Source organism: Rutilus rutilus (assembly GCF_951802725.1).
Source record: "Rutilus rutilus genome assembly, chromosome: 2".
Classification (NCBI taxonomy): Eukaryota; Metazoa; Chordata; class Actinopteri; order Cypriniformes; family Leuciscidae; genus Rutilus; species Rutilus rutilus.
The window spans coordinates 36,844,951-36,872,637 of record NC_140210.1 but is presented as its reverse complement, the minus strand read 5'-3'; the positions used below and the strand labels follow the sequence as shown (position 1 = coordinate 36,872,637).

The 27,687-nt window shown below is 38.7% G+C and overlaps 1 protein-coding gene across 1 annotated transcript in view; it reads left to right on the top strand.

Moving 5' to 3' along the window:
* The window catches only part of fbxo41 (F-box protein 41), a 59,740-nt gene extending 32,377 nt beyond the window's left edge, over nt 1-27,363 (top strand). Inside the window, exons 4-13 of the mRNA XM_084402070.1 lie at nt 2,314-2,387; nt 7,946-8,301; nt 11,011-11,246; nt 12,632-12,747; nt 14,982-15,134; nt 16,290-16,385; nt 16,602-16,720; nt 23,168-23,326; nt 24,332-24,447; nt 25,544-27,363. Of these exons, the coding sequence (XP_084258196.1) occupies nt 2,314-2,387; nt 7,946-8,301; nt 11,011-11,246; nt 12,632-12,747; nt 14,982-15,134; nt 16,290-16,385; nt 16,602-16,720; nt 23,168-23,326; nt 24,332-24,447; nt 25,544-25,606 (1,488 nt within the window). The 3' untranslated portion in view covers nt 25,607-27,363. The remainder of the gene's footprint in view (nt 1-2,313; nt 2,388-7,945; nt 8,302-11,010; nt 11,247-12,631; nt 12,748-14,981; nt 15,135-16,289; nt 16,386-16,601; nt 16,721-23,167; nt 23,327-24,331; nt 24,448-25,543) is intronic.
* Nucleotides 27,364-27,687: the final 324 nt, after the last annotated feature.

Here is a 27,687-nt window from a genome sequence, read left to right as displayed (position 1 = left end):
TAATAATAATTGTAAGCCCTTTTTTAAAGATTAAGGCTTTATAATATCTGAATTAGTGCAGGAAGACTTTTTCTTGTGGACACAGTGACATTTACCACCACATCCAGAAAACCACTGTCCGTGTTCCCACTTTAGAGCCTGGGCATGCTGAGACATTTTTTTTGAGAATCTTTTAGAGAATTGTGCATGGTCTTCTTTATAACAGGTTGAGGGTAGGCAGTGAAAATTGCATGAAAGTGCGTTGTCATGGTTGCAATTCTGTCTGAAATTTTCTGTGAGATAAATAAATCTTAATGCAATACTCAGGAATTGTTTCTTACTAAATACTCATCAATGCTAACCTTTGGTCTGTGAAGCTCCAGAGAACCTTTTACAGTGTTGAAAAATGTTATATATGCCAGTGTTGTGCAAAATTCTGTGTGTGTATGTGTGCACGCCGCAGTTACTCACACCGCCATTTTTAGGCTTGTTATTGACTGTGAATGGCACATTCAGGCAACACCCTAACATAAGCACCCTGCTCTGACATCATTGGGGACCCCTTCGTCACCATGGAAACAGCAATCTACATTTGTCATTCACTCATATTGTATATACAGCACTGTTGACTCAGCTTGAGTTCACACACAGCCTGTGTTCCCAAATGCCAGCCACAGCCTTCCAGTCTCCTACTATCTGGAGAGGAAGTACTCTCAGTGATGTCAGAAGAAGGGAACAGTGTTTCAGGAGCATGCATGCTGTGATTCAGGACATTTGGCCTAAATTAGAGCATAGACATGCACTGTGCAGGGTTATGACAACAGGAAAAAGCCAGAAAGAAAGCAAGCAAGAAAAGATGCAGATTTCTTGTTCTCATCTCAAGCATTTCCCACAATCCCGGCCAGCCTTTTTTGCTGTGCATTGCTAGTGAAATCAATAGTGCTGCTTTTCCTTTCTGCCCCATTTCTGCGGGCACTGTGCCCAGTGTGTGTTTGTGAATGTTTGTGTGGCCTGTCAGCACTATGGCACCTTGCTTGGCCCATATTTCCTCTGGTGTATCACCTAACCAGCTAGAGCAGTTATTTAAAGGCACAGTTTTCCTATTTCCTGCATGAGATTGGTGAGTCTAATTCCTACGTCTGATGAATGAAAGTCATTAGTAGGTGATTGATATGTTTTTTTTTTTTTTCTAAAACACCTGAAGTATTATTTTCAGAATTTTACAGGGAAATCAATGTAGGCCAGGCTGTTTTCACTCAGAGCACCATAAAAACAAGAAAAATAACCATATTTCACTGCTTTTTGAAATCCTACAATTGTGATTAAGCCCTTCAATGCAATTGTTATTGAAATGTTGGTAACACTTTACAATAACGTCCATTAGTTAACATTAATTAACTACCTTAGTTAACATGAACTAAGAATGAACAATACTTCAGCATTTTTTAATCTTAGTTAATATTAATTTCAACATTTATTAATATGTTAATAAAATCAGAGGTTGTATTTGTTAACATTAGTTAATGCACTGTGAACTACCATGAACAAACAATAAACAGCTGTATTTTTATTAACTAAAATTAACAAAGAATTAATAAACACTGTAACAAATGTTTTGCTCATTGGTGTTAACTAATGAACCTTTTTGTAAAGCGTTACCAAAATGTTTAATTTACATAGAATGGCTGAAATTAAATAAACATGATTAGACTATATTGTCTCTAAAAATTAGAAAGCAAGAAATGTGCATTACCCTTTGACAAGGCTTTCAGTGGATTTGTTAAACTGACACAATCGATCAGGTGAGCATGATTGTCAGGAAACGGTTTGGTGTAATTTCACCAATTATTTGGCCTGGTTGAGTCTTTCAGCAAGACACAAAACCGCAGGTTGCACCAGGGGGATTGGACATGTAATTAGTGTACGGCAAGCAAATTTGCATAAAAGTAGCTAAATGAGTAATCAGTGATGCTAAGAAAACTGCTGCTATTTTGTACTCAGAGAGTTTTGAAACATATTATCAGTGTTGACCCAGACTAAAGCATGAATATTGACGTTAAAGCATGTTAGTGGTAACCTCAATCCTCAAACCTACAAAGTGGTAACGGTCAATAAAGTTCTGACGTAAATATGACATGTTTTTTCCATGTACTGTATCTCTCTGAGGAATCTCTCTTAGTTTTCTACCCTATACTTCTCTATCTACTTTGATTCTATTTATATTTACCTGCTGATGTTGAGCTGCAGTATCTCAGATGTGTTCAGTGAAATTTTGGAGCATCTTTCTCTCTCATACACACACTCTCAATTGATTTCTCACTCTTTCTCTCATAGAGAAATTCCAGTATCTCTGGGCCATCCAGGGGAATGTACCAAGTATCCGATCGACGTTCCTCCCCCAGCACTGCGTAAGTCTCGGGACAGCAGAATTCTGCCTGCATGACTTCACAAATATATTAATGTTTTCTCATCAGCCACATTTTCTTACAGTTATTATGCATTTTTATACTTGTATATTAATGTGTTTATAATTTAATAATATCACTAACTTTAAAATTAAAAATAAATAACATAATTCAATCATTTTTGTGTATTTATTAATTTGTATATTATGCAATTCATTTAATTTAAAATATTATGCAAACACTAGTCATTTGATTTTTTTTTTTTTTTGGTCAGGTTCTATCTAGTCCTAGAGAACAATGGAATACTTCACAATAGTGTCAATGTAGTGGTGTTTTATTCCTGAATGAATTAGTGTTTTTCAACAAATCGGTTGAATGACTGATTCAGTGACTCACTCGTAAAGACAGTCACTTGTTGCCAAAATTTACCTTTACTTTTATTTACCTTATTTTTAATGTAAGGGCAGTTTGTAACTTGAACTTGTCGAGGCTTCCGATCTCATCCACTTCTAGTTATTTTAGCTGTACAAAAATGGTCCATTATGCTGCTTTGCATTCTTTTCTTGTATTGCCATACATTGTGTTGTATTCATATCTTGTATTCAAATCTCTATTTTTGGCTTCAAATTCGAGATATTTACCTATAGCGACTAATTAAACAGATTTAGCACACGTTAACAGAAAATAGCTTACTTCTGCGTTGCAAAATAAGGTGCTACATAAAGTGTAGTATTACTTCAAACTTTGAAGTATTAGATCTAAGATTTGGCACCAGCCATTTTGCAGATATATCTTAAATTCGGCAGAGCAGCAAGTTTATGTCTTTTACCTGCTGTGAGCCATGGGTATGTTGGAGTCAGCCTGGTTTGGGATGTGTCTAGGGAAAATCACTAGATTGTTGCATTTGCCTCAGGGTTAAACCAGTCTGTAATCTCTCAGCCATGCAGAAGATATGCGAAAAGAGCTGTGTGGAAAACTTAAGTGCCTTAAAGGACAAGGCTGAAAACAACCAGTACCAAAGGCTCTAGAAGGATAGTTCGTTTAAACTCTGCTTCCTTGGATAGTCTTGTTTTTTGTGTTGTATTGAAAGCATGTAAGTGTCAGGTCAGGTTTTGCCTACAGAGTAGAGACCAAATGTCCCTGCAATAGTGAAACCCAAAACTTTAAGGGATAGATCACCAAAAAAATCACATGAAACTAACAAAAAAAATTTGTTGTTGATTTTTATCAATTAAATCATGTTTTAATGGAAATTTCATGTTTTTGTGAGGGTAAATTTTAGGCATATGAACTTCTCAAGAAACACGGCGAGAACAACCACTAAAATAGACAATAACGGACAAAGAACAACTGAAACTGAGGACTATATATACACAGAAACACTAGGGACTAAACAAGATAATTAACAAGACACAGGTGAGACACATGTGGGCAAATCAAAAACCATGGCAACAGAAGAGCATGAACAAAGAAAACACTGGAAACTGAACTGAGAACATTGCTCAAAGTCCAAACTAGAGGCGAGTTCATTCTGAACTGTAACAAGCCTTCACAAGCTTATAGAACTTGTAGTTACAACGTGTAAACTAAATCATTTTCTGAGAGCTACGACTTGTATCACCTGACCACTGCAGATTTAAGGTATGTTCGACTTGAAGCGGCGCTGTGCAGACCGTTCAGTGTATGACATCAAAGTACCGCAAAAGCATTTTGAAAGCATACAGAATTGTAATTAGGACATGGCGTTAGCGCAGCATAGAACACATGCAAAACATGACAATATATATTGTTTTCAGTTTTATAAAAACTGTTGTTTAATAAGACTTTAACATTTTGTGAACCATTGTTTTTAAGATTTAATATTAATCTAGTGAGATTGTCTCAGCTAGTCACTAAGCATCACAAACATATTATTCTCATTTTTATTTTTAGGTCATCTTCCATTTATGTGATTCCCTGTAAAATATCATAACTAACCTTTGTGCGGCTGCTCGTTTAACTAGTTTCTGATCTGTGAGTGAGACAGCAACGTCCATCTGTTGTGTGCGTGCATTTGAATCATTTGGTGCTCTGAGGGAAGGAAGGAGCGTGGGTTTGCCCGGAGTCTGCTGTCCCTAAATTGACATAGACTCCACAGGTCTTCCTACTGAATCAGACGGGAGCGAATTGAAATGATCACTGCTGTTCCTTCATTATGGCATAACCACCATCATCCATCTGAGTCACTTATAAACAAGTGGCATATAAACTAAAAAGTGTGGGAACTGTAAGAAATGAATACTTTTATTCGGCAAGGATGCGTTAAATTGAAAGTGACAGTAAAGACTTTTATATTATTACAAAATATATTTATTTCAAATAAATTATGTTCTTTTTGTTCATCAAATAATCCTGAATCCTGTCATGGTTTCCACAAAAATATTTCAGCAGCTGTTTTCAACATTGATAATAAGAAGAATTTTTTCTTGAGAACCAAATCAGCATATTAGACTGATCTCTAATTCGGATGCTGAAAATTCAGTTGTGCCTCACAGGAATAAATTACATTTTTTAATATATTCAAATATAAAACATCTGTATTTTTGATCAAATAAATCCAGTCTTTACGAGAATAAGAAACTTCTTTCAAAACCATTAAAACCCCCAAACTTTTGAACAGTTATGTATATACTCTTCATTAATATTCTGTCATTATAACTAGGGTTCTTATTATTTTTGATCAAATTCATTTAATAATATCATGCTAATTCATAAAGAGAAAATCTGACATAGAGATAATTCAAATACATTACATTTTTGAGGCAGATGAGTAAAGCACTATAGACATTACAAAATGTGTTTTTAAAAGTCGTATATAAATTGTTTGTTTTATTTTATTAAATTTAAAGGGATAGTTCGCCCCAAAATTTAATATTTGTCATCATTTACTCATCCTCATGTTGTTCCACGTTGAACCATGTTGAACACAAAGAAAGATATTTTGAATAATGTCGGTAACCAGACAGTTGACGGCAACCATTGACATCCATAGTATTTTTTTTCCCATACTATGGAATTCAATGGGTGCCGTCAACTGTCTGGTTACCGACATTATTCAAAATATCTTCCTTTGTGTTTATCAGAACAAAGAAACTCATACAGGTTTGGAACAAGTTGAGGGTGGGTAAGTAATGACAACATTTTTATTTTTGGGTCAACTATTCCTTTAAGCCAATCCCTGCCCTACGGTCCTCAGCAGTACATTTTGCAAATAGAGTTTGTAAATCTGCTTAAGGTTGACTTCAGAGGAAGATGTCTTTAGCCATCGCATCCCTCTGTTTTTTCAGCATCTCTATTTTTGGCTTCAAATAAAAGGCACAAATATGCATTTGAAGTAAGGAGTGCTGAAACATTACGAAAACAATATAATACAATACAGAGACTGCACTATGCCTTAAAGTTCTTCTGAATTTCTTTTTTCTTTTTTTTTTTTTCTTTTTTTAGAAACTTTACATATGCATTCTTTTTAGCTTTTGCTTTTGAACAAATGAATGGCTTTTGATATCTCTGCCATAGCCAACCATGCATTACACATTCCTACTGTGTAAGCAGTTTTAATGTGTCCCAGCTTGATTTCTAGTGGGTTGTTTGCTCTTCAGCCCACTGTAAAATAGAAAAGTAAGCCTGTCATTGTAGTCAGTTGCCTACAGCGGAGCCTACAGTCACTACTGACTGCAGTAGCACAGTATCTCTTTAAGTCTCAGTGTTGGCTTTTGAATTGTAACATCTGGAGAGTGACTAAATGTCTGGCTGGAATCCCCAGTGGAAATTCTGTCCCTGCTAAGCCTTGGAGGAGAACATTCCTTATCCTTACCCACAATCCCATGCATATGCCCGAACTGTTCCCTGAGTTTAGTAATTTCTCTTGTAATGATTAAGGAGAGGTCTTGTGCAGTGTATGTGTTCAGAAGTGTCATACTCAGTTAAACTGAAATTAAGTTGCATATGTCTTGAAGGTAAAAAGGAATCAGGAATAATGCATTGACATTGGCATTGACTAAATTTAGTCAGCCATTAGAGTCACAGCTTCTTCAGATAATTTGCTTTCAACTATCAAACTTAAAATGTCAAAGCGGCTCTTTTCTATACAGTATAAAGGTCTGCTAATTAGCTCTTATAAGAGCTATAAGAGCTACTGTGAAGTTAAAATGCTTTTTTTCTTTTGGTCATGCCTGTACCAGGATTGATAATGTGGCTAATCAAAAAAAGAAGAGGAAGAAGTGCATGACACCCCTAAAAGTGTTGATTTAGTGTTGTGTACCCAGCGCTTGGTGTTGAAAAGAATCCTCTGATGAGTGTTTTGATAGAAAACAACTGAGAGTCACTATTGTATTAAGGAAATAACCCATTACTCATTCAGGCTTAAAAATAATAGAGTTTGCAGAGTCTCTTATTTCTAAATTAGTGGGTGTGTGTTTATGTGTATTATAGGAAGTCTGTCTAGACAGATCTGATCATATTTCCTGGTGAACTCTCACTGTTCTTTTTACACACTCTGAACACAAACCCTGTATCCTAAAGCAGTGGTTTTCAGCTGGTGGATCTCGATTCTCGACCCATACAATGGGTGCAAAACGTGCAAAAAATCTCATCTCCCATTCCCTTTAAAAGCGTTGCGTTCGTGCCATGGCGGATTCGCTATTTACATGATGGAATTTGCAAGTGGAAACACTGAACTCTTCTCCAGAGAGGAAACGGATCTGCTCGTGCGCGAGGTTAAAGCACGCAAGCAGACCATCTACGGCACAAGCCGGATTCCACCATATCTTAATGTACACAATAATAATCTTTTACATTGTAATCCTTTTATTTTTAATATTTGGCATGTTTGTGTGCTGCTGCGCATCCCTGTGTGTGTAATAAGAAGAGTGTATGCGCATTGTGCACCCGCCTATTGGCGCATATTACTAAAGCGCCCTTTAAATAACAAAAAAATATTGCGCCTTTGACTTTAGACCATGTCTATTTCAGGTGCCTCAAAATGGCAACGCGCCAACAATGCGCCTGAACACACCTCGTTTTCAGACCATGGCCGCACAAATGCATTTTCTATTTAAACAACGTGGCGCAGGACGTAAATATTATACCTTTGTCGGGCTGAAACTGGCAAAAAACACTTGCGTCGCGACGCCTGGTGCTGCATTGCGCCTGGTGTATGATAGGGCCCTATGTATTTTAACAAATGCCTGCAGAGGGCGCCTATGGCCTGGTGAATGTTGTTACACTTTACAGCATGAATCTAATCCTTGTTTAATATTGACCAAACAACACTAAATTCAAAAGCCCATTTAATATTTAATATTTGGTCACGTCTCTGCGATAGAAATGCTACAGCCACAAACATGTGGACTTCTAAACATGCAAACTCAGAGAGAGGGTTTAAACTTTTATTTTGGAATGGTTCTATGTTTGGTCACCACTAGATCTCCAGTAATTCCTTTCATGAATTCCTGCAAATTGACCACAACATTGTGCCTGACTGTTTTGCTCCATGCTTTCCCTTTTGTGGTTTTGTTAAACAGTGCGTCAGGACGAGGAAAGTCTGTGTCCCAGGGTTCAGGAGGTTACGACAGTGACAGTGTGGACCTCCATGCTCTGGAGGACTGTCCTGATGCTCAATACTACCACGTCCAGTGCCGACTTGGGGAGGGAGGCGGAGGAGGAGCATACGAAAGGACAGGTGCTTCCCGGAGCTGGGGTCTCCGCAAACAGGCTATCCAGAACTGGCAGCGTCGGCCATACCGGAACAGCACGGAGGGAGAGGAGGGCGACGTGTCTGACGTAGGATCCCGCACCACAGAGTCTGAGGCCGAAATGTGGGAGCAAGACAGGAGAGCAGAGCACGGGGGTAACCGTGGAGGATACAGACTTGCCACAGGTGCGTCATTGACCTGCGTGGGCAGGACGAGCGTATGGAATCTTGTCCTGGGGCTTATTATTTTGTATTTCTTTAAATGTTGGTGGAAGAGCATGGTTCATTTCTCAGGGAACCCAATTCCAAATGCATAAATGTGAATGTAATTTTCTGCTTGTCAATCATTTAAAACATAATTTGGGGCAGAAACTGGCTAGATCTGTAGCAAATGCTGCCATGGTTGCAAATGTCCTTTACCAGTATGTGTGTTTGTGAGTTAACAGTTTGTAGAGCGGTTTGTCAGGGCCGTGGCCACTGTACCCACTCTCCAAATAATGGTCAGGTATAGTCAGGTCAGAGGACCAGGACGCCGGCTGAGAGAAATGAGGTCATATGAACAAACTGCCGTCAGGAACACAGGCCGGAGAGCAGTAGAGAGCGTGTGTCATGGAGTAATGAGCACAGTTTTCCACCTACTGACTCCAGGTCATTGTGGGAAGAGTGAAATGTTTAACCAATAGTCTATATACAGTATGCTCCCATACATAATCACACAACATTCAGAGTGTGGCTTAAGGCCATGACACATTGATTGAGGCTCATTTGTGCTGTTCAGGGGTGCGTTTCCCAAAAGCATCGTTAGCCAACTATGGTCGCAAGTTCAGTAGTTTTCAGCATAGTTCAAAGAGTCTGTTCTTCCCAAAACCATAGGTCCAACGAACATTCGCAAACAGCATCGCAAACAAGCTCTCGAGCTGTGGTTAGAAGCATCGTTTTTGTGTGGGCTTAATAAATCCTTATCTTGAGCAAAATAAGCAAGCTGACATTTAGTACAATCTATATCTTTTATTACTATTTGATACAAATGTAATTTACGTCTCTTAGTTTGTCAAGAGATTTAAAGCACAGTTTTGAGTACGTGCTCTAGTTACGTAAGAATGAGCCAATGATTGATTCTGGAAATAAAGCAAAATAACTAAGAAAAATTAGAATTATTCCTCAGATGCCATGTCTGTAATTTATAGCAAAAAAATCTAACATTAATTCAATCTCAAACGAATTCATTAAAAGAAGTTATTACTCCACCACCTGCGTGATGTGGTTGAATGACTAATTTGTAACAGGAAAAGAGTCGTGACTAGCTAGAGGATTTCTTCAAAGATGCATCGTACTATGGTTATTAAGCAGCATGTCGAGTGTGTCACCTTTACTTTGTTCAGCTGTGGCAGAAAATGTAATTATCAATCTGTAGGGGGCACCAGTAGGCCTGCTCACATCATATTGATCATTTTAAGGGAGTTAATTATAATTATATGCAAGTATATATGCAAGAATTCTTTATTCTGTCATGACTGAAGCCAACATGAAATCCTATATTTGAACCACATCATATGCCATCCATGCCAAACAATGTCAGCGCCAACCTGAAAAAGTATTTGGAGTTCAAGGGATGTATTCTGTGAATTTGTTTAAGTGCAGACTTGTTTTGTGTTTAAATGAGGAAATTAATGTAATTAATACATTTCTTTTTCATTATTTTATATAATTGGTATTATTTTAATATTTTATAAAATATTTTTACACATTTGGATGTCAGGTCAGTACATATTTTTTATTTAAAAATAGTTATTATTGTGCCATTTGTTCCATTTTTATTTTTTATTAACAAGAACAGTTAATAAACATTTAAAAATGTGTGTTATAATTTCAGAACATTTTTCTCTGGAGCAAACGATGGGATCAAGTTGCCTGCATCAATTGATACACAATCATCTTTTCCCATTCCAATATTTAAAGGGATAGTTCACCCAAAAATAAAAAAATGATGTCATCAATTACTCACTCACCCTCATGTTATTACAAACTTGTATGAGTTTCTTTCTTCTGCTGAACACAAAATAAGTTATTTTGAAGAATATGGGTAAGCAAACAGTTGATGGTATGGAGAAAAAACACTATGGAAGTCAATGGGGCCCATCAATTGTTTGGTTTACGACATTCTTCAAAATATCTTTTTTTTTCTGCAGAAAAAAAAAAAAAAACTCTCTGCAGCAAACAATGTGGGATGAACTTGCCTGCATCCACTGATCCAGAGTCATCTTTTCCCATCTTACTGCTAGTTGATGTTTGGTTTTGGACCAGCAGTCATGGTTAGTTTATCCCAAGAGAATCCTCCATTGCTGGCATTTGTATTTAACTGTATGCATTCAGTACACATCAAACCCATGCCATGGCCAGGAGAAGGTCAAGCTCCATTCTGTTAGCACCATTAAATTTGAGAGCCTGTTTGAGTCACAACTTTTGGCAGATTTCTTAAACATGTAGGCGAATGCTGCCAACACCCGTTTCTTCAGTCTCAATCTCGTTAGATTTTCAACAAATTGTGGATGACTCAGGAGACCTGAGTCTGTCGAACTGGAGCTGTGAGATAGAAATGGCCTGCTGATGGTATGATTTTGGAAGATGTTCAGAACCTGTGGGAGGCACTGAGACAAGTGAACAGAGGCTCATAACTGTCCTTTTTATTTGACTGTGGCGCCACCATATGGACATACATGGAGCCAGTTAAATTCACCCCAAAATGTAAAAAAAAATTTTTCCTATTCTTATGCGTTATGAAAACCATGTGATTTTCTAATTGCTAAATGTCTGCTCTTTATATGCAGGGAAGCTGAATGGTGTCTACAGCTGTCAAGCAAGTCTTCCTTGATCTCTTATTCTTCCTGTCACCAGGTCGTTCTGAAGGGGGATACAAGCATTGCCGCCATGAGAAAAGCCCCTCTAAATTCAACGAGGTGATCAGTCCTGAGGTGCTGAAGATGCGTGCCGCTCTCTTCTGTATCTTTACCTACCTGGATACGAAGACGCTCCTGCGGGCGGCTGAGGTGTGCCGGGATTGGAAGTTTGTGGCCCGTCACCCAGCAGTTTGGACCAGAGTTCTGCTGGAGAACGCTCGCATCTCCTCAAAGGTTTTAACACCATTCACACTAACATGCTTACAGTAGTGCTTCTGTTACATTTGGGCACTGACCGCCCACTTTTATTAGGAGCCTGGCTTACAGAATATATTTCTTATTTATTTTCTTTGTGGCCATTTCAGAAAATTCTTCAATAAAGATATCTAAGCCTTGAGCCAAACCAATCAGCTCTGACAACATTACAGCATTATAATTGAATTGGATTCAAATTGACAAACTGCTAATGAAAGAATGAACAATTAATTCATTTTCACTGTGAATGTTGAAATGAAATCAGTCTAGATTTCCATTTTGCAATGTTTTTTTCTTCTTCTGTATATTATGCTTGATACATTATATTAAAACATGCATTTAATTCCTAAACTTGTAGTGAAAAATGTATGTTATATTACTTATAATAACCTTGGAGCTCATGGTAAGTCTGTCTTAAATGTTTAAGACATTATTGTTAAAATAACTTAATCTATTTTGCAGAAATGCTTTTGGATTAAGCCATCAGTAGACTAACAACTTCAAAGTAAAAGGGTCTTTCCTAAAATACAGCAGTACATTTTGAACTAATTGTTAACTAAATAATAATAATAATAATAATATGGTTGTGTTGTATTTTAGTTAAAAAAGTAAAGCTTTAAAGGAAGAAAAGAACTATAGATGGCCATTGCTCAGTAAAGGATTGAGAGTTAGCTGACACAAGGGCTTCCGTATGAAGTTAATTGGGATCATTTATAAATGTTATGTAATGATGTCACTTCTTAGACCAAGAGGATGATGTCATTAAGGAACTGGCTTGTTTGTAAAAGGAATATTAAAAAAGATATAATAGTATAGAAAGATATTAGAGGCACAAGGATTAAAAAAAAAAAAGATTTAATAGAAAATCTATCCTTTTTTTTTTTTACACATTTAGCTAAAAATGTTCATCTTTATATATATATATATATATATATATATATATATATATATATATATATATATATATATATATATATATATATGTATGTGTGTGTGTGTGTGTATATATATATATATATATATATATATATATATATATATATATATGTATATATGTATATGTGTATGTGTATGTATATATAAAATAAAAGTAATAAATTGTCATGTTAAGTTAGTACATTGCACCAGTAAATGTGGTAAAAGCATCAAACCAATATAGTAAAATTATTCATAATTCAACAATTCAAATGTGTAATGTTGTGTTAGAAGTAAACAAACTAATATGATTTCCATCTTTAAAAATGGACAGATCTGAATGTGATGTATAACAGCTTGGCATAAATGATGCCCACGTATTCTGTGACTGCTGAAAGTCCTGAAAAAGGCCAAGCTCTCTAACTCTGTCTCTCACTATGTTTGTTTAGTTCTTGTGCACTGTGTCTCAGTGGTGCACACAGACGCATTCCCTCATCCTCCAGAACCTCAAACCCCGGCAGAGGGGGAAAAAGGAAACAAAGGAAGAATATCTGAAGAGCACACGGTAACACGGTCTCCCTCTGCGCCTGCTGTTTACTGTACCATACTGACCCTGCTGTTTGTGTGGCTACTGCCTTCCCACAGCTCCACACACCTCCTCTTTATTACCTTCTGCCCTCTCATCACTCTTTCTCACCAAACAGATACACACTCACTCGCTCACACAGTCTGACACTTGTGAAGTGCTTGTTCAGAGATCCAGCGTGAGAAGGAACAGAATGATCTGCTTGTTAATTGCTCTGCTAAACCACCTCAACCAGAGTGCCAGTCGAAAACCTCATGAAAGAAAATCATCCTATTTTGAATATTTGGTGAAATTCTGTCATCATTTACTCACCCTCATGTCCTTTCAAACCCGTATTTTGTAACCCGTAACCTGATTTTCGTTCATCTTTGTAACACAAATGAAGATACTTGAATGAAATCTGAGAGATTATTGTTCCTCCATCGACAGCTACTTAACTGACACTTTGATACTTTAAAAAGTTAATTAAAAGAACGTAAAATTAATCCATATGAATTGAGCGGTTTAGTTAGAATTTTCTGCAAAAAAACACGAACTCTTTATATGATGAACAGATTGCATTTAGGCTTTTATTCACATGAACATTCATCAACTCACACATCAGTCGTGGTAAACGGAAGCTCAATCATGTTCTCTTGACTTGTGAGAACCAATGAGGTTCATTCTCGTGTTACGCAGCACGTTTGAGCTTCTGCAAGAACCAATGAGGTTCATCTCATGTTACGCAGCACACTTGAGCTTCTGCAAGAACCAATGAGGTTCATCTCATGTTACGCAGCACGTTTGAGCTTCTGCAAGAACCAGTGAGGTTCATTCTCGTGTTACGCAGCACGTTTGAGCTTCTGCAAGAACCAATGAGGTTAATTCTCATGTTACGCAGCACGTTTGAGCTTCTGTAAGAACAAATGAGGTTCATTCTCATGTTACGCAGCACGTTTGAACTTCTGCAAGAACCAATGAGGTTCATCTCATGTTACGCAGCACACTTGAGCTTCTGCAAGAACCAGTGATGTTCATTCTCATGTTACGCAGCACGTTTGAGCTTCTGCAAGAACCAGTGAGGTTCATTCTCGTGTTACGCAGCACGTTTGAGCTTCTGCAAGAACCAATGAGGTTAATTCTCATGTTACGCAGCACGTTTGAGCTTCTGCAAGAACCAATGAGGTTCATTCTCATGTTACGCAGCACGTTTGAGCTTCTGCAAGAACCAATGAGGTTCATCTCATGTTACGCAGCACACTTGAGCTTCTGCAAGAACCAGTGATGTTCATTCTCATGTTACGCAGCACGTTTGAGCTTCTGCAAGAACCAATGAGGTTCATCTCATGTTACGCAGCACGTTTGAGCTTCTGCAAGAACCAGTGATGTTCATTCTCATGTTACGCAGCACGTTTGAGCTTCTGCAAGAACCAATGAGGTTCATTCTCGTGTTACGCAGCACGCTTGAGCTTCTGCAAGAACCAGTGATGTTCATTCTCATGTTACGCAGCACGTTTGAGCTTCTGCAAGAACCAATGAGGTTCATTCTCATGTTACGCAGCACGTTTGAGCTTCTGCAAGAACCAATGAGGTTCATCTCATGTTACGCAGCACGTTTGAGCTTCTGCAAGAACCAATGAGGTTCATTCTCATGTTACGCAGCACGTTTGAGCTTCTGCAAGAACCAGTGATGTTCATTCTCATGTTACGCAGCACGTTTGAGCTTCTGCAAGAACCAATGAGGTTCATTCTCGTGTTACGCAGCACGCTTGAGCTTCTGCAAGAACCAGTGATGTTCATTCTCATGTTACGCAGCACGTTTGAGCTTCTGCAAGAACCAATGAGGTTCATTCTCATGTTATGCAGCACGTTTTAGCTTCTGCAAGAACCAATGAGGTTCATTCTCGTGTTATGCAGCACATTATGCAGCACATTTGTGTTCTGAAGATGAACGAAAGTTTTGCGGGTTTGTAATGACATGAGGGGGAGTAAATAATGACAGAAATTTCATTTTTGAATGTAGAGCAGGAAGATGTTTATGTTAAAATATCCTATACGAGACAAACCATTCATAAAACATTTGTTAACAGCCTTCAAATGAAAGATAATAGTAATTATTGTGGCAAATGGCACCCCAGGATAATAAAATCAGGACTGTCTTAACTTTATTAGGACGTCTGGTGACTGTAGTCATGTACTGAATTATTAATAGATTCTCTTTCTTTTTTGTTTAGTGGCTGTCTTGAGGAGGGTTTGGAGGCTTTGTTGAAAGCTACCGGCAGTAATCTGCTCATCCTGAAAGTGTCTCATTGTCCAAATCTGTTGACTGATCGCTCTCTGTGGTTGGCGAGCTGTTATTGCAGGGCACTACAGGCTGTCACATACAGGTTGGTCCACAAGGGAGCACTGTTAATATAACACTGTTAGTATACCACTTATCCTTTTAGTGCACAGTTTTGATTCTGATTGGTTAATTGCAAATTTTCGCAGTCAGATATTGTTTGTATTATGACCCTTAAACTGTACATAGGAGACACATTTACTACATAGGCCTACCTGTAATGAAAAATTCTAATATTTATGTAGTTATTCATTAGAGTCTATTATAGTTATTCAGTAATCAGCAGAATCATATCATGGCAGTCGTTAACTGGATGATGTATTAAGGATGAAAAATCTTTTTATTTTGCAATGACCTGTAGATTTCACTTGCATATAATTTAGCTTAACTAAGGGCATAAGGTCACAACAATGAGTTTTCTCTTATAAGATACTCACTTTTGTACGGAACCCCTAAAGAGATATGATCTTAAAAAAAAAATAGATGGGAGGAACAATTATATTTCAATGCTTTTGTGTTCTTGAACTAAGCAACCAAATACATTAATTAACATGTTTATTTCTACTCTGACCTGTACTGCCCTTGGAGATAATTAAAGTTTTTTGTGTTTACGACTTTTATAAGCGCACACACAGTCAAAACCACAAAAGTACATGGGGGGATGCGGTGATAGGACAAAAATATGAGATGGGAGGAAAAATGGTATTTCAATTTGCTCAAACAATTTTTGGGTTCTCTCGCAAAAGTATTGCGTTCCTCCAAGAAACGAGAAGCATTTGCTCACAAAAAAATTGTGTTCGCTTGCAAAACATTTGCATTCTATCACTTGCAGAAGCACTGAAATATAGTTTTTCCTCCCACCTCATATTATTTCCATCACAGAAGTTTTGTGGGTGTATGCAGAGTTTCTCGAGGAACACCGTAGTTTTGTGAGCAAACATAAATGCATTGAAATAAAAAAATTCCGGGCATCTCATATTTTTTTTCTCCCCGTACTTTTGTGGTTTTGACTTTGAGCTAATAAAATTCATACATATGTGTGCCAGAAAGCTTTTAAAATTATCTCCAAAGGGCAGTGCAGGTCACAGTAGAAAGAAACATGTTAATCAATGTATTTAGTTGCTTAGTTCCTGTTGGCCGGTCAAAACAGGCTTTGCATAGGCAGAGGGAAAAAAAAACTCAGATATTGATGATGTTTTAGGAGTGCGACAGACCCTGTTGGACAGGAGGTTATCTGGGCATTAGGAGCTGGTTGCAGAGACATCATCTCACTACAAGTGGCGCCTTTGCATCCATGGTAAGATCGAAATGCACCGTAATTTGTTTCAAAGACATTTGTAGATTTTTGTTAAAAGTAGTTGTTCTACATGGCTTGATAGCTTAAATATGATATAAATTTAAATGCAGCATTTACTTTCATTTTTTTTAGCATTTCATTTAAGTTTTTGACATTTAGAATTTCTTTTTTAAAGTTTAATGTAAATCATTTCAAATGTAAATTGTCTTTGTGCAGTCAGCAGCCAGCACGCTTCAGTAACAGGTGCTTGCAGACCATTGGCAGATGCTGGCCACACCTGCGAGCTTTGGGTGTGGGCGGGGCTGGCTGTGGCATACAGGGATTGGCTTCTTTGGGTGAGTGAGAATACATTAGTGTCGCAATTTTTTTTAAAAAATTTTTTTGTGTGTGAAATTAATACTTTTATTCAGCAAAGACACATTAAATTGGTTAAAGGTGCACTAAAGGTGTAATATTGACAACTAGCGGTTGAACTGGGTTCTGTAGTCCAAATTTTTCTGACTGGACGCTCACGCGGGTCGCCAGATTGAGGACACTTGACAGAAACGACCGTAATTGACAATGGAAAGTCTTACAGTATAAGTTGATCAGCTAATGTATACATTTGCAATGTTTTTATTTCCGTCTGGTAGAATTTGCGATCTTAGACCCAGTTTGTTTGCTGGTTACCATCACTGTGTTTTCCATGAACTGGCAACCCAGGGGTTACGAACTACTATTGGGTAAATTGTCAGTGGGCAAGAATTTGAATATAGCATTTTTCCTACATGTCTGCAAACATATTATGGTATTTTTATGATTTAGTGCAGTCAATAACATAGATAACCTTCAGAATTTGGTAAATGGTAAAACTTTCTATTCATTAAGTATATAATATATATAGATATATATATATATCTATATCACAGTTTCCACAAAAAATATTAAGCAGAGCAACTGTTTTAGACATTGATATTAATAATAAGAAATGTTTAGCATATTAGAATGATTTCTGAAGGATCTTGTGACACTGAAGAATGGAGTAATGATGCGGAAAATTAAGCTTTGCCATGGAATAAATGTAAAAATATATGAAAATAGAATACAGTTATACACAATGATACTGTTTTTACTGTATATATAGTCATTTTAAACATATATCTTTATAAAATACTTTTGGATTTAGGGCTCTGCTCTGATTTAGCACCATCATCCCTAAAAAATAATTATTATACTGACCATACAGATCAGCATCACTGATCAGATCAGCATTATGAGGCAACATCACTCAATCCTGTTATCTATCTAGCATAGATAATAACTTGTTATTCACATTGAAAACTGGGACAAAGAGACACCGGGAATGACACTTTTAACATGCTTCTGGAGGCATATTGTACTATAAATAAATGTTTTGAAGAAGGAAAGAGCCATTTTCTGTTATGCTTTCTGTTTTTAACCTACTTTACTGTGCCATTTCATTTACATATAATGGTTTTGACCTTTCTAAATCACAAGGTTTAATCTGAGCTTTACATAGAGCACTCAGAAGCCTGAATCAGGAAGAAAAACAGAATGTTTTTTGAATTTGTAATTAGGGCCCAAGCCCTGAAAGGGCGAAAGCCCTATTGTTTCCGGAAGGATTATTTTTTTTTTGCCTTTTTGCCACTTTTGGGGCCCTTAACATGCTCAAAAACTCTTTAAATTTTGCACACACGTCAGAACCTGCGGCCATCAGGGCCGGACTGAAGCTGGTACCCGGACGTGGCAGGGGGGCTCGACAGCGCCCCCTGGAATGGTGTCCGAAAACTTGGTCCATAAATCAAACACGCTTGCATGTAATAATATGAAACTCAGTACACATATAGATCTCATCGGGCCGAACAACTTTCGTGCTCTAAGTTTTAAACCAGCCCAACAGGAAGTCGGTTATTATACGTTGTTTGGAAAACGCATACAATGGAATGTGAAATACTCCTCCTAGGGAATTCATCCGATCGCCACCAAACTCGGTGTGAATGAAGTCAAGACACTGAGGATGAATTCTTGTGAACGAATTTTTGATATCTCGAACGGTTTGGCCGTGGCGAGGAAACAAATTTATAGTGAATAATGGGACACAGGAAGTGTGTTATAACTTCTGCATACATTAACCGATCTTGATGAAACTTCAGCAGTGTGTTCGTTGTAAGAGGCCGATCACATGGATGTGACTATTGTGAGTCAAAGTTATAGCGCCACCAACTGGCAGCAGGAAGTTTGTCACTTTCAAAATGCTTTGAAATCACTCTTATTTTTACCCGATTTGCTTCAAACTTTGTGTATAATGTAGACACATGGCAGATGTAGACCTGTGAAAGGATTATTGATATCTTAGATACTGTTGCCATGGCAATGCATCAAACTTTAATATTCTGTTTTGATGCTTTTGAGACTCTTAACATGCTTGAAATTGGATGAAACTCGACAGACACATCACATTTATTAGCCAGTAGACATGTGCAAAGTTTCAGAAATGGGCGTGGTGGAATGGCTCAGTAGCGCCACCTTTTGACCAAAGTGGGGGGTTAGATTCATCTACAGCAACAAAACTTGGTATGTATATTGTTCTCATCAAGTTTCAACTTTCAACTTTCTAATTTACAGTCATTAGCTCCGACCAACAGGAAGTCAGATATTTTGGTTCGAATGTGGATTTTTCTGGAGAATTTTTTCTCTCTCTCTCTCTCTCTCTCTCTCTCTCTCTCTCTCTCTCTCTCTCTCTCTCTCTCTCTCTCTCTCTCTCTCTCTCTCTCTCTCTCTCTCTCTCTCTCTCTCTCTCTCTCGGTCTCTGTGTGTGTGAAGGGTGGGGGGGATTTATCACCCTTGAACGGGGTCTGAAAACTTGGTCCATAGATCAAACACGCTTGCATGAATTAATATGAAACTCAGTACATGTATAGATCTCATCGGGGCGAACAACTTTCCCTGGTCAAGTTTTACGCCAGCCCAACAGGAAGTCGGCTATTATGGGTTGTTTGGAGAACGCTCGCCTTGGGCACCAAATAACCTAGAGCCGGCCCTGCATTAACTGATCTTGATGAAACTTCAGCAGTGTGTTCGTGGTAAGAGGCCCATCACTTGTATGTAACTATTGTGAGTCAAAGTTATAGCGCCACCAACTGGCAGCAGGAAGTGTCACTTTCTAAATGCTTTTGACAAAAGTGGGGGGGTTAATTTTATGTACAGTCACAAAAATCAGTACGCATATTGGTCTCATTGAGCCGGACAACTTTCTAATTTACAGTCATTAGCTCCGAGCAACAGGAAGTCAGATATTTAGGTTTGAATGTGGATTTCTTTGCAAAATCAGCCTCTGAATTTTTACCCACTCTTCTTAAGTGGTTTATTTTATTCCCACCAAACTTTTTCAACATGATGAAAATACATTAAAGATGCTAAATTGTAAACAGATAATAAATATCTCAAACGGTTTTGCTATGGCGAGGGATTAAAGTAATGTCAAAAAAGGAAACACTAAAAGCCTCATATCTTCTAAAAATGTAATTATACACCATTTATTTCTATATAAAATTATACAAATATCAGAACTAAACCCATTTTATTCTTTTTTTCTTTTTCAATTTAATAATTGTTTGTTTAAAAACATCCAGAATGTTTTTTTTTAGTCCAAAAATAAATAAATATAATGTCATTCATAGTGCTATACTGCCCTATTGTGTTCAAAATCAGGTAGGCCTATTGTATCTATATAAAAATATACTAGGTATGTGACGGTGAGAATATTTTAACACCGGTTAATCAACGTGTGACACCGCTGGGGGCTTTTGAATCGCTAACTTAAAAATGAAAGTAAAATATGTTCGTCCGCACTGAAATGGATAATGGTGCAAAGCAGAGCGAGCGTTTTCAATGAATTCCTATGGAAGTAGGAAAGAACTAAAACATTTTGACTCTGGGGGGCGGATTTAGGGGGGGCGGATTTATATATATCTCCCCCGATATGTATATATATGATATATAGATAGATAGATATATATATATATATATATATATGTATAGTATGTATATATATATATATATATATATATATCCTCCTCAGTCCCCGTGTCCACATACGTGGACACCACATTTTTGGCTGTGTGCAGCTTAATACTTAATTCTGTGTAACTGGAACTGGTTTTTCACAAACATGGACACTTATACTGCCATCTGGTGGTGTCAGGAGAAAAAAAAATGTAACATAAATAATTTCAAGATGGCGGAGAACAGAGGCGAAATGTCACGCAGCCACATCAGACCAAAACGCCCACAAGGTAAAAAATGTAATAACATTTCATCATTGATTCTTGTTAAGTTATGCATAATAGTGTTGTATGATTAAAATGGCATGCACATTTGACAAACTTTTGTAACAGGAAAGATTTACTAGGCTGCTAAACTTGATGTCCACATATGTGGACATTGGGACTTAACTTCGATGAAACTGTATAAGAATTTTAGCAAAAAAAATGACAATTTGTAGTTGCACAACTTGCGAGCTTCGTGGCGCGCGTGCACACACACACACACACACACACACACTCTCTTGATCACTCGCGATCGCACACACAGACACTCTCTCTTGCCCATTCACGATCGCGTGCGCGAACATACACACACTCTCTTGATCACTCGCGATCGCACACACAAACACTCTCTCTTGCCCATTCACGATCGCGTGCGCGCGCACACACACACACACTCTCTTGATCACTCGCGATCGCACACACAGACACTCTCTCTTGCTCATTCACGATCGCGTGCGCGTGCGCGCGCGCACACACACACACACACACACATTCTTGCTCACTGCGATCGAGCGTGCACACACACACAAATAAAAATAACATTCCTAGTTTGGAGAAGTTGAAGTTTTGGAGTGTTACAAAAAAGAAAGCAAATTTTACAATTTTATTTTTTTTGGATATGTTTTTTATTTGGATATAAATTTTGTTTTTCCATATCAATGTTCAGAAGTGGTGATCAGTTGACAGCTCCGCCCCTCTCTTCACCGAGTGTCCAAGATATACAGCCAGAGGCCAGATGAAACGTCCACAAAGTCACAAAGTCGATCATCGACCTCCGGCCTAGGGTGTCCTGGTGCCACGTGCACTGATGGACACCCTTATGCTTGAACATGGTGTTCCTTATGGACAAACTGACTAGCCCGCTCGGGTTCAGATCAGGGGGGCCATTCCTCCCAATCACGCCCCTCCAGGTGTCACTGTCGCTGCCCACGTGGGCGTTGAAGTCCCCAAGTAGAACGATGGAGTCCCCAGTCAGAGCGCTATCCAGCACCCCTCCAGGGTCCAGGGATCAGGTCGTCGAAGCCCCCGCCTTCGACTGCCGCCCGATCCTCTAAGCACCGGCCCCTTACAGTCCCACCTACGGGTGGTGAGCCCACGGGAGGGCAGCCCCACGTCGCTTCTTTGGGCTGAGCCCGGCCGGACACCATGGGGGAGGCCTGGCCACCAGGGTGGGGCCCCGGATAAATTTTCCAACTCACCTGGGCTGAGCTGTGGGTCATGACCGAAAAGACAAGATCCCGGATACAAGTGGCCGAAATGAGCTTTCTCTGCAGGGTGGCTGGGCGATCCCATAGAGATAGGGTGAGAAGCTCGGTCACTCGGGAGGAGCTCAGAGTAGAGCCGCTGCTCCTCCACATCGAGAGGGGCCAGCTGAGGTGGCTCGGGCATCTGTTCCGGATGCCTCCTGGACGCCTTCCTGGGGAGGTGTTCCGGGCACGTCCCACCGGGAGGAGACCCCGGGGAAGACCTAGGACACGCTGGAGAGACTATGTCTCCCGGCTGGCCTGGGAACGCCTCGGTGTCCCCCTGGAAGAGCCGGACGAAGTGTCTAGAGAGAGGGAAGTCTGGGCATCTCTGCTTAGACTGCTGCCCCCGCGACCCGGCCCCAGATAAGCGGAAGATGTATGTATGTATGTTCAGAAGTTATACAAGAGTAACAACGAAAAATGTTCAGGCACAGGCTGTAAATAAAAGAGATTTGCACTTTGTTACACAATGGTGTATTGATTTTTTTCTGTGAATTCAGACCCAGTGTCCACATATGTGGACATCATTTTTTTCAAAAAGTGCTTCATGTTCAAAGATAAATTCTGGTTATTATATATATTGGTCCCCTCCTAACCCCAAAAAGCTAGAAGAAATCTAAAATGCACGCCAAACCAAAGCTCGGGTCTGAGGAGGATATATATATATATATATATATATATATATATATATATATATATATATATGTATATATATGTATATATATATATATATATATATATATAGATATATATATATATATATATATATATATATATATATATATATATATATATATATATATATATATATAGTGTAACTAAAGGCACCAGGGTGGCGGTGCCACCGGCTTGGGCCTGCCATCGCTGCTCGCAGCTATATTTTTACTTGTTTTTCTCAATCCATCTTACAGTTAATTTGTTCCAGTCCAGTTCAAAATGACAAAGCACTATAAACACATCATGAAATGTGTTCATATTACATGTGCACTTTATTAGGCATGTTTTTCTCTTCCTGTGCCCACCTAAATATAGTTATCATGTAGTATGTAGCCTTTTTTTTAGGATGAGTAGAATTTTCATCATTTTGGGTGAACTATTCCTTAAACATCATCAGTAATGCAGCCATCTACCAGTGTGGCAATATACATTTTTTGTTGCGTTCTCCACAAATACTGTAATAACCATCTTTGTGTGTATATATCTTCAGCAAGGAACTGTATGCGGCTGCAGGTGCTGGAGTTGGACCACGTCAGTGAGATAAATCAAGAAGTGGCTGCTGAGATGTGCCGAGAGGGACTGAAGGGTCTGGAGATGCTGGTGCTCACCTCCACTCCTGTTACTCCTAAAGCCCTGCTTCACTTTAATAGTGAGTCCACACTCACTGGTTCAGATTCTGATTCATTATTATTGTTTAGTATTTTAGTGAACAGTAGTTCTATTTGTGCACGGTTACATCTAAACCAAGTATCAACCAAATGAAAGCCTGATGTCAAAAGAAGAGCTATTAAATCATGCTTTACTAAAATAAATAATTTACATTTTTAATAATCAGCATTTAAAGTACCCCTATTATTAAGGTTCCTAATTTGGATTTGGTGGTCTCCTACAACAGGTTCACATGCATCCAAGGTCAAAAACACTTTAATTTTCTCATAATAGACATTGCTGAATCACCTAATTTCTCAAAGAGTCTGAAAATGGTTTGTTTGAACAATCTCTCTAAACCCCTCCTTCCCATGAGCCTACTCTGCTCTGATTGGTCAGATGGCCCAGCCTGTTGTGATTGGTCAATTGTCAGAAACGAAACACAGCTCCGGAGCTTCTTCAGTGCTTGATACACAGTGATATGAACGTTGGCTTCGGTTTCTCCATATCAATTCCAGCGTGAGTCCTCATCCTTTGGAAGTGGATTTTCAGCAATGAAAATAGCGTCTTCCCAATATGTCGACAACACGAACCAAACTCTTCCAGGCCTCAGCTACAACTACAGTGTTTGAGGGCAGGTCAAAGTAGACATCGCTAACCTAACCTAACCCTAACCCTCGCACTTCGATCTTTAAAACTTTGCAGACCTTTTACATTCACAAACCGCTATATTACACTCCACTTGAAAGGTAATATTCAAAAGCATAATAAGGGCACTTAAATAAAATCAAGATACTAATGAATATTCTCCTGTATTTGAAATTAACTTCAAATGAGACATATAAAGTGTCCGTAAAGTTGTAGGAAAACTCCATGATCGTAAATCCAGATTTGGTAGTATCTTTAGATTTGGAGCTATCAATGAGATGCAATACTCCCACACTTCCTGTAAAATGGCCCTCTGCCCTCGCTCCCTTACTCACTCCCTGCTTCGCCCTCTTCACAGGTGTGTGTCGTAACCTGAAGTCTATTGTAGTCCAGATCGGTATAGAAGATTACTTTGAAGACCCCAACAGCCCTGAGGCCAGAAAACTCTTTGACGAAATGGTGAACAAGCTGCAGGTATGGAATCATCTCCATAAATAAGTCTTTGAGACATCTGAGTCCATCAAAAATTTGACCCATCCATCTGCCAGACTAAAATTACCAGCAAAAGCTGTTCAGTAGTAATTCAGTCTTAGGCCATGGGGTTTCCTGTGTCTGAAACAGCGTTTAAGATGAGTAAGTGAAAGCAGAAGAACCTCTCACAGCTGCCGTGTTGAAGAACCATGAGTCAAATGCAAGTGATTCATCTCATCCATTTGCCTGCTTTGAGTATGCAGGAAGCTGCCTCTTCTCTGTTCTGACTCTAGATAAGCTGGGAGAGGAAGTGGAAGTGGAGTTACACCCACCCACATTAAAACTCCTCTTTAAGTTACTTGCAGGATATCTTACACAAGCTGTGCCGAAATGGGCTGCTGTAGATGACAGAGGGCATTGCTCATCGTATATAATTTTCATAAGAGATTAAAAAATATTTTGCACGGTACTTGTTCAGATTCTGCCCACGGTTTATTTCCACCTCAGTGTGGAAGCAGATTTATAGTGTCCATAAATGTTCAGATCTATATCATCTCAGTGATTTGGCTCCTCCATGTGGTTTGTTCATTTAAAAAAATATATAATTAAAAGCAAAGTACCTTTTAATAACATCAGATGATCAGTTGAACCCATCAAAATACAAGCTCAGATTATGATCATCCAGAGATATTTTAAAATATCAAATTATGTCACTTTAATGCTTCGTTGCCATGCATGTTACCTCTTTTTATCCAAAGATACTTACAATAACACTGAACAATGTGAAAGTAACTTGCAATTTTATGTTTCAACCACAGATGGCTATAGAGAGGCCAACGTTCCATAGTGCATTGTTAAATTTAGAAACAAAGCAAGCCAATTTAAATTGCCATGTTTACACACGTGCTTCAGGCACTGGTCATGCTGGGGGCGTTCCCAAAGTGTCATGACGTCATGACCCAGCATCTCATTCCCTCTCAAGGAACCAGGGTTACGTTCATAGCCTGAGACGTTTTCAACAAAATAAAATTTTACGACATTCATATTTCCAGAAATATAACACCTGTTCATTCATATCCTTTCTGCCTTCTTCTCTCAGGCACTCAAGAAAAGACCTGGTTTCTCCAAAATCCTCCATGTGAAAGCAGATGGCTTATGCTAACTCTGCTGTGTCGAGGCCAGAGCCATATGAAGGTTCACCAAATATTTCAACCTGATCGAGTCATTCTCTCCTTGATGAAACGAGGAAGAATCAAACACTTCCGCTTCAGTTTGAACTCTAAACACCAGTCTACCACACCAAGACGGGCGCCATCTGTTAGCTTTGACACGACGCAACTAAATAGTGGAAATTATAAAGATAATACGTAACAAACTCTACGAGAAGGCATGATTACTTGCCTTGGATCCCGCTCCAACAGTCAGACCCAATTCAAAACCAGTTACGATTACAGACTAAGGATTTTTTTTCCTACTTGCCAAACGCACTAAACTTTAATAAGATCTCAGAGAATGACGTCTCTCTTCAGAGCACAGAGCTGCAGGAGGGAACAGTCTCGTATTCCAGATTGACCTGAAACATACAATCAATGTGAAATCCTAACAGCACAAATTTAAAATGCACATGGGTTAGTTATTAATGGGGGAGTGTGTGTTTGTGTGATCAGCTCGATTGCTTCCCCGACGTTCAGCAAAGAGACGCATTAGTTCATTAGTCGTCTGGATGCTTCGGCCAGCCATATTACTTGGACAGCTTCAACATAACATGATCACCAGCTTCAAACATGGCTTACTTAGACCCTTCTTTAGGGGATGCTGTGTCTCCATAGAAACTACTATTACTTGCAGCTATCTTGTGTCCATAAGTACGAGTTCAGACCGAACGAAGAAGCCAATAAACGCAAGCTCCGCTGCCTCATTCGTGTCAGACCCTCCAGTCCTTTAGCCGTATTTCCATGACCAGGGTCTCTCTGGCAAGAGATTATTTCTCATCATTGGATCTTTTGTTCCAGACTGATTTCCAATGCCTTCTCCATAATGTGCCATCCATAGTTTCGACATTTTGTTTTCGAGGTTGAATTTTGATCATTCCCAATGTGCCATTAGTGAATCAGTGGAGCCTAAAAGGTATTCATTCATACCCTAAAAGGTGTGCACTTATCTAAAGGGAATCGAAGAGCAAATTCATGTAGTGAGGGATAGAGACATGCTCATGGTGCTGTCGCCCCAATCTACGGCTACTGTTTCACCTCAGATGTCAACGTCTCCATCTCTTACCGTTCAAACTTCTGATGAAATTCTATGGAACTCAGGCTGGTGGGGCTGAATAGATCACTTCCCCATCTGCTCTTTTGATTTCAGATGGTACTGTCCATGTTCTAAAGGTGGACACCACTGAATGGAGAATTTGGATTCTGAGTTCTGAATGTACACACTGCACAATTGTATAGAAGGAGTGAAAACAAATATATACAAGTGTCACTTTAGGTTCTTCAAAGAATCTATAAGAACTGCACTTCGGAAGTGTGTGGGTTAGGTTTTGGTTCCTTAGACCTTTAAAATGTAAAAGTATGTCAACAATAGCCATATTAGGCTGGTGCAGTCAGACTAGAAAATGTTAAATGATTCTGCATAACTGAGATTGAATTCAATATTCATAGCCGTGTTTTGTCCAGGTTAATTTTTTTTTTATGGTTAATCATTTTTATTTATTTTTTTCAAAGAGAAAAGGTTTATTTCCGGTTATGTTTTTGGTGCACTTTTGAGTAGATCGCATGACATGTCAGGTTTTGCTTTCTGTTGGAATATTACTCCATGGTTAGGAAAGTCTGGATATGAATGTTAGAGCACTTAAATGGTTTTAGCTAGAAGTCAATCATACAAAGAAACTAGAATATGCCATTCTCATCAAGTTTCTTTAAAAAAAAACAAAAAAAAACATGCTGATGCAATAATACTGATGCAAGTAATGGTCTCGACCGCTCTCGGTGCTGTACCACTTACCCATCAGGCATTTCTGCTCCCCTTGGCCAGCCTCCGAGCTGAAATCACACGGTCTAAAGTAACGGTCTACTCTAAGTGCTTTAGTCAAGGCGAGCACTTCTACGGTGCAACGTTCTACTTCCTGTCTTAAAACACATTACAGGGCTTGAATTAGCATGAGAGGAGTATTTACATGAACTGCCTGAGGTTACTTCAGGATGGCTGTTCAAAAAGAGGCAATGGAAACTGCAAGACCATCTT